Source organism: Sylvia atricapilla, unplaced genomic scaffold (assembly GCF_009819655.1).
Source record: "Sylvia atricapilla isolate bSylAtr1 unplaced genomic scaffold, bSylAtr1.pri scaffold_36_arrow_ctg1, whole genome shotgun sequence".
NCBI classification, from domain to species: domain Eukaryota; kingdom Metazoa; phylum Chordata; class Aves; order Passeriformes; family Sylviidae; genus Sylvia; species Sylvia atricapilla.
In genome coordinates, this window is record NW_027077149.1 from 38,291 (window position 1) to 51,866 (window position 13,576).

General features: G+C 50.1%; 1 protein-coding gene across 1 annotated transcript; it reads right to left on the reverse strand.

The window, feature by feature from the left end:
- Positions 1 to 996: 996 nt before the first annotated feature.
- On the reverse strand, positions 997 to 13,401 carry LOC136374932 (serine/threonine-protein kinase PAK 3-like). Its single transcript, XM_066340306.1, is given in 15 exon segments — positions 997 to 1,137; positions 1,557 to 1,694; positions 3,043 to 3,239; positions 3,691 to 3,790; positions 4,472 to 4,589; positions 5,000 to 5,114; positions 9,652 to 9,988; positions 10,274 to 10,327; positions 11,171 to 11,293; positions 11,723 to 11,760; positions 12,141 to 12,225; positions 12,227 to 12,271; positions 12,273 to 12,308; positions 12,310 to 12,374; positions 13,392 to 13,401. Coding segments are annotated over 15 exon segments (1,602 nt in total).
- Positions 13,402 to 13,576: the final 175 nt, after the last annotated feature.

Below are 13,576 nucleotides of genomic sequence, written 5' to 3' on the forward strand. Positions count from 1 at the left end.
TGCCAGCTCAGTGTGAGAAGAGGGGCATGACTTTATTTCAGTGCTGGGTGGGTAGGGAATCACTTTTCTAACACCTGCTCGCTCAGAAATCTCACCTACTAATTTGTAACCATGGAAATAAGACCTACTCATTACTTTGCTGAAACTCACAGGCTAAACATTCCCTCAAAGAAGTTAACAAAATTAAAACACTTCTCAGAAGTTACTGACAGGAGAGTAGGGCTCTCTAGAGGGTCTCTGGTGGTCTTTTGGGGAACATCCCATTCCTCCAATTCTCTGATGCTCAAGAGCCTCCTCCAACCACTTTCTTCCCCTTGAATGCATTCCAGCTACCTTCTTAGGAGGACTACTCTGTTCTCAGGGCTAAGGTAGCCACTTGCACACATCAGGAACTGTGCTGGGGGAATAGCGGGCCCAACACTGTCTGTTAATGCCAATGCAATTCATGATTTGTTACAGCTCAACATTTTCTCAACACCTTCCTTCTCTGGGAACTGCTCACAAGCATTTCCACAATGCACCTTGAAAATGTTTTTGCTGACTGAAGCTACATTGTGTCTTCCCATCAGCAATTCAGAATGAAAACACAAATGGCCTACTGAAACCCTTCTGCTCTCTTCCAAATATGGTTCTGCCTGCAAATGCCACTGCCCTTTCTGCCTCAAACACAAGTGCCACAGCTGGGTAAAACCCAGCCAGTGGGCCATATGCCAAAGACACTGTGGTCTGTAGAGGATGACTGTAGAAGGGCCTTCTCCCCTTTGAAACCATACCAAAGAAGCCAACAATGTCACTTTCCATCTCTGTAGAAAAAAATGACAGTTCACAAGGAAATGTTGAGCTTTCTCACAGGCTCAGAAGGAGGGGAATCTTTGAAAGGAGTTGAGGTTTCAGAAAATTTCTTTATTTAAAATCTTACCCTATAATCCTTGCCTGTACTCCTAGCTACAATCCTATGCTACAATCCTATGCTGCAATCCTAGCTATATTCCTGCTCTACAATCCTCCTCTATGCTGGTGATGACGAAAACGGTTTAAGGATGACTCTTCCATTCTTGTCTCCTCCTTCCACTTCTTCACTTTCACAATGAGTGGCACAAGACTGGATGCAGGCTTGGCCAATTTTACAAATGGATGCTGTACAAAGAGAAAAAAAAAACAACAAGGAATCATTGCTTTCTAAGCTAAGAGCCTCAAAGGCAGGGGAATATTTTTTAAATGAAAAGGGACATGAGTCAGAGTAGGTGTAGGGAGCAACAGTGGAGTAACAGTGGCACAGCTTGCTGCAAGAGCTGCTAAGTGCCCCAGGCCCAGAAATACTTCAGGTCTGAGCATCTTGATCTCTTTCAAGATGTCTCTGCTCATTGCACTTGGGCCAGGTGACCTTTACAGGTCCCTGCCAGCCCAGCCCAGCCTAGGATTCCTGACTGTTTTCATTTGAACAGGACCAAGAGTAGAGGTGAGCAGGAGGAGGGCTCATCTGATGCCTTGCACTGCAGTGCAGGAGGAGCCCATCCCTGGGACACTGTTTCCCCTGTAGCCCCTGGGCATTTTACCCGCAGCAGCTCCTTGGCAGACCAGCGCCGCGCCTCGTCTGTCTGCAGGCAGCAGCTCAGGAAGTCACGCAGCAAAGGGGAGAGGAGCTTGGGCTGCCGCAGCTCTGGGGTCCCATTTGTGGCTATCAGGAACTGAGCCTGGAGAGAAAGGAAACACCAGTCTCTCAGCTGCTTCTTTCACGTCTGGAACTGCTCTCCCACATCCCACTGTTTAAGCTGCACTCTGCAGTGGCCCTTTCTGCCTTGGCACAGAGGCAGAGATGACTTTCCTGGACCAACAAAACTCCAAAGCCCGATGCAGCCACAGCTTTTCCAACATGCAGCAGATCTTGCCTTGGCAGCTGATTTCGTTGACTGACCTTGTTAGTGGAAACTACATCAGCAAAAGCACATTTCCTTCTCTGAGAATTCACCTGACCAGCTTGACAGGCTCTTTGGAAGGAGGACTTTGCTCTACTAAGTCACTCTACTATTTCCTAGCATTATTACATGAAAAGCATCTCTGCAGTGCTTGTTGGTCCCTTAAGCACAACTGCCATCCAACCAAAGTCAGCAAGCTTTTTGCTTGGTTCTTGAAAACAATGGTAGTTGAAAGTCAAGAAAGGAAATCCCTCAGGTATTTCTCAGGTAAGGAAACAAACATTTGGAATCTCATCATCAACACAGACACATGAAGAAGCATGCACAAATGTCTTGGGATGAAAATGCCTCTTTGGCCACACAGGAAACACCTGCATCTCTGTCTCTCAGCAGACTGCAAATTTCAGCTTCCCTTACACAGCAAGAGGGAAATGCTGGTGCTCAAATCAGAAGAGGAAGAAATGCCATCCCTATGGTAGCCCTCTGCTCATTTGGATCCTCAAGTCAATGCATTAATGGTATGCCCATCCTAGGCAGGGCAAGGAAGCAAAGGGGTGGCTTGGGCAGGCTCTCCGCATCACCAGGCTTCAGCTGGGTGACATGGAGAAGTTGGTTTGGGTTAGGAAAGAAAGATGGTCACTAAGTGTTTCAGCGCCACTGCACAAGAAGCACGAGAGTCTCTGTGGTCTTCACAACCTCTTGTCCAGGTTTCAGGCAAGTTTCCCTGTGAGAAGAATGGAGGTGCACTTCTTCTCTCCAAACTACTGTTTTAAAAACTTTGTTGGGTTTGGGTTTCTTTCCTTCATTTCAGGAAAGATAATACCAGTTCTAAGATGCTTGTTTCCTGTTGGTAGGGCCATCTACACAGCCAAAAGAGCTGGAAGGACTTCTAAGCTAAAGCCAAATGTTGCCTGAGAAAGGGAGATTGTTTGAGTGGGGTAAGGCTTGAGTTCCCCCACGGATGCAAGCAAAAGTCCAGCAGATGCTGATGTGCTGCAGGGACATTTTCAGAAAGGGACCGTGGGGGAAGTAGTTCCAGCAGATGGCAATGGGATTTTGTGCAATGGCACACAGAACGTGGGACAGGGAAGAAAGACGGAGGGATCAGAGAGTATTTGCACCTTACCGAGGCAGGATTTTCATTGTAATAAGGAGGTTCTCCTTCCACCATTTCGATGGCCACAATTCCAAAGGACCATATGTCCACTTTGGGGCCATATGGTTGACTGTTCACCACTTCAGGGGCTCTCCACCAGTAACTCCCGATCACCGAGCTCCGTCTACTCTGCTCAGGGGTCAGTTGAGCAGAGAGGCCAAAATCGGCTGGGGAGAAAGCAAAAGACTGTTTTGATTGGAATGCTGTGCAATTAGGAAAGCAAGCCAAAGAATTGCCCAGTAGAAGTTTGAGAATGTGCTGTTGAATCTCTTGCAACTGTCCCTGCTCTGTTCCCTCAGGACTTTAGCCAAGTAAATATGGCATTGGCTACTTCCAAAATGCCCACATGTTTTACATTGCCTCCAACAGTGCCTTGTGTTCCCCTGAAGCTTTAGACTTGTAGCTCCCTCCCTCTGGAAGGGACACACACAGAGCAGTGCCACTCTGGACTCCTTGTTCCTTGCAATAGGTCTGTGCACGTTGCAACCGTGTGGTCAGCTCACAGCAGGGCTCCCTGCACTGCCACCAACCCCATTTTGGGGGACTGCCAGTCACTCAAAAGCAGCCCCACACCCCCCATATCCCTGGAATGCTGCACCTGACAAAGAATATACTGACCTAGCTTGACAGAGCCATCAGTTTTGAGTAGGATGTTGTGGCTCTTCAAATCTCGGTGCATCACATGGTTGGAGTGGAGAAAATACAGTCCTTGTAGGCACTGAGAGAGAAACCAAAACCAGGAGGGCAAAAATCAGTGATAGGAGTTCATCACACAAGAAAGGAACAGCTCCCAAAGATTCCCTCTGCAGGGGCACGGGCAGTAATGGCAGAGCACTGTGCCATTGAGAGGAAGAGCTTGCTGCTCCAACACTAGCAGAGCAGCACCTTGCTAAAGAAAGGCACGTCAGCTTGTCCAAGAGCAACAGCAACTGCTGGTGTAGACTCTGCCCTGCAAACCAGCCAGGATGACTGCTGCTGCAGTGGATGTGCTCAGAAATAAAGAGCATTTTGGCTCTACTGCCAACCTTTTCAGCTGAGGACTGAGAGAAATGAGTCTCTCTTTTTTCTTTGCTGTTCCTTTCAAATGCTGCCACCACCACCTTTGCTTTTACAGGCAAGGAATGCAGTGCAGAAAGGCCAAAGTTTAGAGACACAAGATGGAGAATAGCAAAGACAAGAAACAGAGTGAGAATGCAACACAGGAGATAAGAGGACAAGAACAGAGTCCAGTGAGTGCAGGGGCACTGGCAGGCAGTTCCCTTGAGAAGCTCCTGCTTGCCCATAGCATACCAGCAACACAGAAACAAAGCCTGGCACATGGAATCACTCCTGTTCTGAGCCTCTTTCCCACACAATCCTGCCCAAGCCCTGGGAAGCACAGCTGGGATCCCTGACTGACCTCCCGACTGACGCTCGCAATCTCGTCTTCTGTCATCTCTGTCTCCGTGATGACATCGTTCAGAGTGCCTCCATCCATGTACTCCATCACCAGCCAGAGTTCCTCACGCACAATGTAGCTGACAGAAGGAAACAAGGCCATGCAGGTGAACATGCATACATTGGTTTCTTTGCTTGATCCTTGTTTCTGGGTCCCTTTGTGACAAGGATAGAATTCAAGGAATAGCCATTCCCTCCAGGCTGTGCATTGTTTGCAGTCTGTGCAGTCTGAAGGAGAATGGCACGTCTGTGATAAAGGAGATGTCTCTGATGGCCAGCCGGCAAAAATGCAGACAATTTTCCAACTAGGTCTTTGAAAGCCAGGGAAGACCCATGGAGACAAAATACACTCTCTTCCCATCCATCAGAGATGAGTAGAGAAATAATAATTACCACCTCTCTTTTCTGCCAGTGGCCAAAGTGGGTTTTTAACCTTGCATGCTTTTAGTATGTAAGCAAACCTTCATGAGATGAGACTGTGACCACTCACCTGTCTAAATAAGTCACAATGTGGGGGCTCCTATTCCTCTTCAGGACCATGACTTCAGTAACGATATCTTGCATCATGCTCGGTCCTTGAAGATTGATTTTCTTGATGGCCACCTAGAATGACATTGAAAATCAGTAACTTTAGAAGTTGGTGGCACGAGACCACAACACACATGGGAGGAGTGATTTTGCAATGATACGGGTGAGCCATGCCAAAGTGCCTTGTGATTTGACAAAGGAGTCATTAGGAACTGACATTCCAACAGGTCATTTCTCTGCTCCTTTCGGGGCCAGTTACAGGACACATGGCCACTGACGTTCTGTCCTGTCCACTTGTTAACAATGGTGTCTCAACTATCACCCCCAAAGCTGTGTGCACACTCTCTGTTTCTCTGTCTGTACTTCAGAAGAAGTAATGCATGCCTTGGTACTCTGTGGATACATCCTGGGCTATAGGCAGGGCTTGGGGCCTTTAGGGACGCCTTGCAGATCTCTCCCTCCGTGCAGTTCCCAAGTGCAGCACTGCAGGTGGCTAAGGAACTGCCAGGAACATTCAGATGTATTTGCTGGCAGCCAGAAATGAGAATTTTGGACTCTGAAGTTGTAGCCCGCAAGAGCAGTGAGACGCTCTAAGGCACCACCTTTGTTGGAGCAATTGAGAGCCAGGGAGAGCGTTCTTCTCGGAAAGGAACCGCTGCCCTCCTTGCCTTCCTTCTGGCAGCTGAGCAGGACAAAGAGTGTCCCACATGCAGTTGGCAGGCTGGCACCAGGCTCTGCTTCTTGTGCCTTTGCAGCAAAGCTCTGCCCACAGCTCCAGCCCCACCTGACACAAGAGAGGAAAGCCCTGGAGAGCAGCAGAATCTGCAGGGGCTGTTGGCATTTACCTCTCGTCCTGTGGCAATGTTGACTGCTCTGCAAATGGCTCCAAAACCCTTAGAAACAAAACAACAGCAAAGAAAGGAGAAGTCATTTTGATCTTGGAGTGAAAACCAGCCCAGACAGGAGATGCCTGCTGGAAATGCCTCCAACCTGCAGCATGCAGGAGGGGTCTGCCAGAAGGTAAATGATGCATTTTCCTCTCCAGTTCATGGGCACTGGACCTGTTCCTGAGACACTGGGGTTTAGTGCCTCAGCTCAAAAGGCCAGTTGATTCTTTCGTCTTGGATTTCAGTTTCTAAACTGGGAGGTTTTTATCCTGACCATAGACTATTTCCTTCAGCAAATTCTTAGGAAGAAATGTTCCTGAGAAGTGTTATCTCACTGCTATGATAGGAAGTGGGTTGCTGTTTCTGGCAATGCAATAGAAGTGTCTTTGACAATGCCTTCAGACCACACTGACAAATTCTGGCCACGACTGAGAGATGGGGCAGACAAACCCAAGTGTGTGAATATGTTTGCAGCTTGCCTGCCTTCACACTTGACAGATATTCCAGCAGCAAATCGCCTGCCCCATGATTATGTAGAAGTAACTGTGGTTGGACTCACCCTTGGCCAAGATTTTCCCGTTCAGTGTATTTCCTCAGGGGATTTTCCATGCTCACCATTTGCCCTGAGGGAAACAAAACGCAAGATGCTGACTTGAAAGCAGAGATCCCACCATTTAAGAGATGCAAAAGGCAGCCGCACTGAGGCTGTACAGTCTGGGCTTCTGAGTCCTTTGTGGGCAGCTGGGTAACAACAACACCTGCAACAAGACAGGCAGTTCTGCAGTACAAGCAGGCCAGCACAGAGACTAATTTTGCACAGTCCCTTGAAGAGATCTCTTGACAGAAAGCAAAGCACAGGGAGATGCATTCCCAGAAGAAAAGGGCATCTCCCCACCCTGCAGCAGTTGGGCAAAAGAATGCCTTTCCCTTTGAAAACTAAGGCAGCTCATGCTATAACCAATCACAGGGGGGCCTTCAGCAGCAGGACCCTCACCCTTGAGGAGCAGGATGAGCTGGAAGATGCCCTTGCCCGTGCCCCAGGTGAAGAAGCACACTGCTTCTCCTCCTCCTGACAGCAGGGATCAGTCCCTGCCATTGCACTCGCCCTCTCAGCCCCGCACACGTGCCCATCTTCCCCCAGCGGGCAAGGGCAGCAGGGACAGCAGCGCTCCTCAGGTGCCAGGGGGACACGGACAGCTGCCCAGAGGAGATGTGACCCTCTGGGAGCCCAGCCCAGGCCATGCAGGAGCCGGCCCAGAGCAGGGGCTGCTGCCTCGGGGCAGCTCCGCGCTGCAGCGGCCGGGCGGCAGCGGGACTCTCCCAGCTAAGGAAGGCTCCAGCCTCTGCAGTCACAGCGGCCCTCAGGGGCAGGGCAGCCACCACAACAAAGCTGCCAAAGCCCAAGCACCGGCACTGACAAGCAGTGGGAAGAAGGCACAGCCAGAGCCAGCCCCTTGAAGTTGGTGCCCCCATTCAGGACACAGCAGGATTGGCTTGGAGATCAGACACACCGAGGTGCACATCAATGCCCTTTTTGTGCCAGCAGGTGATAGCAGACTGAGAGTCAACTGGGCTCTGTGCTCAGCCCCACCAGGTCTTATCTGAGAGCACAGTCCTGGCAGATGTTCTGGGCAAAAAGCAGATTGACTTGCTACAGAATCACAAAGGGCTTGATGTATTGTCCTCGAGACTGACCTGAGCAGGGCTTGAGCCAATAGGTAGCATTCCATGAGTCATGGGAATGACTGGGAATCAGGTAGGAAAAAGTGCCATGGATCTGAGCAATATTCAGCAGAGGGGCTGGAGGCTCACTCCTGAGAAATGCCTACAGTGTACTTTTATCTGATCACACCACAGCGATGTGTCTCTTAGACACATCTTTCTAAGAACAAAACTAGGATATGAAATACAGATTGTGATAAAATTATCTGTCTTTTCATTGGAGGCACAAAAAACCCCAGCTCTTGCTCTCTGTTTCTGCTGTCAGCTGATGTTATTTCAAAGGAGTTCTCACTGACAAAAATATAATATTATCGTAAAAAAATCCTGTAGATGTAGTAGTGGAAATAAGAACAGTCATAAAAATGACACCAGTAAGACACATGGGGCAGAAGAGCTCCTTCATGGTGGGAAAAAAACCTCTACCCCAAAAAATCCAGAAAAAAACCCCAAACTAAAAACAAAACCACAACCACAACCAAAACCACAAAAGGGACAAAATGCCAACCCAATCAATTTGTTTGAAGTTGTTTTGCTCTGGTGATGAGTGAGAAATCAGGAGTCTAAGGAGAATTCGGGAAGCTCACTATTCTATCCGGTTTGGCCACTAGCACACAGGACTTGCTCGGATCATTTGCTAGGTCACAGCCTTCTGCTGATGCAAGAACAATCTCTGCTTCTGCCGTTAGCAGATGGGGAAGCTCAGGCAAACCTCAGCACATCCAAGCTGCCCTCAGAGGCAGCAGGAACACCCGGGGCACTCTCTTGCTGCCTTGGAGCACAGCATTTCCTGTGGGGAGCCCTGAATGTCCCTGGGACACCAAAGGGAGGAGGATCCTTTGGTCCAGCTCTGCTGACACGTGCACACAATACACTGTCCCTCAGAGAAGAAAGACACAAGACGTACTCAGGAGCTCCAGGGAGTTGTCCTCCATCTCCTGTTGCTGGGCAGCAGCTGTGTCAGGGCTGGAGCTGAACAAACTGCCCGGGCTCCACTTCTCAGCTGGGGCAGCAAAGGCTCCTTTAGGTGACACTGCTGCTGCTGCTGCAGATTCAACAGAAGAGCCTGTGTAGATCTGAGACAACAAAGGAGTTGGTGTCAGAAATGTGGCTGGCAGAGATTAGCCCCTGATCCCCTTTCAAACGCAAGGCTTTAGGAAGATGCTGTCAGCCACATGCAGGCCTCTGCCATGGGTTTGTTCTGATGTCCACGTATGAAATTAGGTGGGTCAAATCCAAAGGCTGGTTTTACTCAAGTTCATGGCCAGATTCATTTTCCATTTTCTCCCAAAACCATTTGCATGGATTTTCTGAAAGGTGACTGCCAATGTGACCATTCCACTTTCTCCCAAGGACTCTTTTCCCCCTCCAAGGGCCGCAGACATACCTGCAGCTCCTTGTTCAAATGTTCTACCTCTTTCCATGGAGTCCTCTTTCTCTCCACCATTTTCAGAAGGTGCCCAACTGGCAGCGCTTCTGCTCGGGACAGTTTCTGTGCCTCAGAGGAATCCTGGGGCTCCTCGTTGCCAGTCACTTGCTGGAAATCTTTGCAGGCTGCCAGGCCAGATGTCAACACTCCCACCTCAAGTCAAAGAGAACAAAGCAGTCAGAGAGTCCAGCTTGTCCCTGTCAGCCAAGAGTCATCGACTGTGAGGAAAGGGAGAGACCAGATTCACAAGGGATACAGACAGCTTGTTTCCAGATCCGTCTGGGTCACCATGGTCACCTGCGAGAACACCTCAAGAAACAAGGAGAGCAGGAACAGGCCAGCAGGAATGCCTTCAGATGCCTGCTGGCCAAAAGGCCAAAGCACTAGTGCCACTGTCCAGGGCAGCAGCTGAGGTTCAGCAGAGCAGGGAGTGTCCTTCAGAGTGTCTGGCACTGACACTAGAGCAGGATGGCACTCAGAGGCATCAACCCACGCCTCTGCTACTCGGCAGGGGAAAGGCAAGAAGGGCAGAAAGCACCAGGTTGGTGACTGCAGTGGCTATTGCTGGTTCACTCATTGGTTTTTCTAGAGCCTCTTGCTCCTCAAGGAGATGAACTTGCTCTTCTCTTTCTCTTGGAATCTCCATTTCTTCCTCCAGCCTCTTGTCCGTTTCCTTGATCGTAGCCTGAGTTTGCTGCAGCTCCTCACCAAAGTTCTGTAAAGAACAAGCAACAGAAACTTGCATGAGTGGAGTGGCTGCCACTCTTGCACTCACCTGGTTTTGTTGACTGCGCCTCTGCTGATAATGGTTCCAGTGCTCTTGAATTCTTCTCATTGCTTCTTGGTTCGTCCTCTTCACTGCCATGCTGTCACACAGAGCTTTGGGCAGCTCTGCTTGTGCCTCTGCCTCGGTGTTCTGTACACACAAATGCAGAGCAAGTGACTGGGAGCTGCCATCAGGCTCAGCTTTTCCTCTTTCAGCCTCCAAATCCCATTCATTCAGCCACTTCTTTCGGCTTCCCTGCCCACCTCTGCTTCCATTGTAACCCTGCTGTCTCAGTGCTGATCTCTGATCCCAATGCAGATTACAAGGCTCTGTGCTTTCAGTGCTTCTGGGACTCCTGGCCTCCTCAGTCCCAAGAGCTCCATTTGATGCCCCTCTTCCTGCCCTTCACTCTGTCACCTGCCCAGCCAGGCTTACCTGGCCATTCTCCTGTGCCTCTTCCACCTGCTGCCTGAGCAAGATGGCTTTCAACTTCCCATACAACATTTGTGGGCCAAGATTCCAAGACTGCTGGGCTCACACATTCCCAAAGCACTGTGCTGCTGCTCTCCTGGCTCATTCTCTGCCCGTGGGGAGGCACGGATTCCAAAGTGACACTGGCACTACAATCAGGCTCCATCTGGGGCTGAAGCTCCAACAGCCCCTTAGGAAGCTGACACGGAACGTGTCTTTGGCCACACCAGAGAAGAGTGCCCCCCCACGCAGTCATGAACAACACAATCATCTCTTAGCAGCTAATTAAAAGCCAAAAGACAGGTGGACTCTGAGCCCCTGTCAGCTCTGCTACTGACTGCTCTGCGTGAAGAGGCAAAAGAACAACCTGACAACCAAGGCACCAAAATCCCTGACTTCAAGGGATTCCATGTCCCCAGTGTGTCTCTGAAACGCTCCCAGGTAAGCACAGCCAAGAAGCTCACGGGGACAATCCACCCCAAAGACCTTGTGTTGTTCCATCAATACTTTTTGTGCCTGTGGGTACTTGGCAAGTCTGTGGAGAGGGTCAAATGTCCCCAGACCACAGTGTCCCCCATGTATCCAACAAGGCTGAGCGCAGTGTCTTTGACATGCTCCCTCCTCTGCAGACAGGGAGCCTTCCAGCTTCAGGCTGGCCTCTATCAGCATCCCAGCAAGCTGGGGCCAAAACATGACAGCTCAGAGCCCATTTTCCAGGTGTCACTGGCTGAGGTGAATTGCTGGGTCATGGCAGGACTCAAGCACTCAGCATCCTCAGGCACCAACAGCAAGAGCTGGCTGCTCAGAAACTTGCAGACCTGGCTTGCACTAAAGACAGCACCCTCCAGAAGTGGCACTTACTGTCTGGGAAAGTTCAGGCTGTGGTATGACCACAGCTGGAGGATTGTGGTCATTTGGCTCCTCTTCGGCCTCTTCTCCAGGAGCACAGGGAACCAGAGAAGAATCTGCTCTTGGTTCTGTGCTCTGTGGACAGACAGGAGTATGAGACACAGGCTCATTTAGAACCTTCTTTCTCTTCAGGTTGAGAACCAGCTCTACTAAGCACAAATCATCAACTTTGATAGCAATGGGATTCTAAGTCGCTCAGACTAAATTGAAATGGGCTGATTCAAGACTACCACAAATTGCTCTGAATTAGATATTCCTCCCTTGGCTACTATCAGGAAGCAACGTTCTCTCTGCAAAACTGGGCTTATAGTTCTTTTAAAGCTCTGCAATGGAAAATTAGGAAATAGCCAGTGATGCCTTTGCTCTTGCTGCTGCAGACAGGGAAATGGATTTTCTTGCAGCCTACTCAGCTGGCCCCCTACACTCTACTGCCACAGGCCAAGCTCACAGCTTGCTGCACAATTCTTAAACACCAGCAACATCAAATGTTCCTTTCTCACTCACCTCAGGATCAGCACCTCGGAACACCCGGCTCAGGTGACCTGCAGTGGAAGAGGGAAAAATGGAGCAGATGCTTTGAGGAAACTGGAAACACCCAGAGCACTTTTAGAAGGCCTTCCAAGAAGGTCTCCCAGTCCACAATTTAAAAGTTGTGCTGCTTGACCCAGCAAATGGAGGAAATGACAGACTGCTGCCCCAGACTCTCCCACGGAGGGAACACAACCTCTGCAGGTTCCCTTGCAAATGCTGCCCGCACAGCCCTGACTACAGACACCCCCTTTTGAGCTGAATGTGTTGACAGCAGCTTTACCCAAGTGGTGTCCAAATGGTCTTTCTGTTTCCAAATCAACTCAGTCACAAAGAAAGAGCAGGAAGACACAAAAGCCAGGTTAGGTGACACCCAGGGAAAACCTCTACTTATGTGCCAGGTGAGTCAGGAAGTAGCCGGAATAACCAATGCCATAGACAGTGAAAACTGCAGCAGCGAGTCGCCCAATCATTGTGGCAACTGCTGTGCAAGTTTGCAAACTGTGCTCTTACACTAGAGAAAAACCACAGCTCCAGTCAGTGTGCAGCTGCCCACTAACAAAAGCCTCTAGCAGGGCGATGCTCCTGCTCTGAGCAAGCCCAAGAGCTGCTCTGACACCCCTGAGGCCTTTCGTGCACCAAGACAACCCTGTGATGTCACCACGACGATGTGGCCACCGTGCCCTGACATCACAAAGCAAACGCTCTGTGATGGTCTGTGAATTGATGCAGGTGGATGGACTGATGTTTGTGTAGGCCTAGGCTGCAGTTTTACTTTTGTTCCCCCCTCGGCTACCTTTTTCCCCCTGTGCCCCCTGTTGCTGTGCTGGGTCCAAGGACACAGAAAAGAGGTGGAAAAAATTGGCATCATGCCACAGCTGGTACCCTCGTGGAGGAACATTTGTTGGGATTTTAAGGGCGTAACTTTCCAAAAACTGGGAAAGCTGCACAGCATCAGTAGCCCAATTGTGAATGGTTTTCTTGACTTGGCAAAACTGCAGTGTTAACTGGGGACTCGGTCCTTGGTTCAAACCACCTGCCCTGACCTGCAGACAAAAACACCACCAGTCACTTTTCTCAAACAGCTCTCTTCAATTTGCAAGAGGAAAGGAAAACACATCAGACGCTGTGGATTAATGACAAGAATCTGAGGAACAGTTAAAAAGCAGAAGGCTGCAGCTTCTCTGGGACAGTCCTTGTGCTCCAAGGCCGCCCTGGCTGCCCAGGACCCTGCGCTCCATGGGCTCTGCACAGCTGCACAGCGGGGAGGCAGCTTCAGGCACCTCAGTCCCTGGGCACAAGGCGCCTTCTTGGTCTGCACGGCTGCCTCTGGGCATATGCAGGCTCCTGGCCCTCTGCTCTTGGCCCTAGCCTGGCCTTGCAGGGCTAATCCTGCTCCCGGTCTGAATGTGCTGAAGAGGGACTCGTTTGGTTCCAGCTTCCCAGGGCATTGATTTGCACCGCAAAATACTGAAGGAATAAAGCCTGAACAACAGGCCCTGACTGAGGCCTGAACAACAGGTCCTGAGCTAAATTTGCCCTCTGGATGACCCTTCCAACCAAGCATTCAACGGATCTGCTCCTTAACCGAGTGTTACTATCAACAGGATCTATGCATTCATTCATTGGTGAAAAACATCTTTACCTTTCAGCATCAGGAAACCAGACAAGGACACATCTGGCCTTGGTTCCTCCTTGAGCCATGGACAGGCTCTGGGAGATAACCAAGAAGAGGACCAAAATCAGATCTCCTGCCCCAGAAGTTCTGTCAGATGGCTCCTTCAGCACTGTCAAAGCTGGGCTACTCTCACAGCGCAGTCAGAAGCCTCG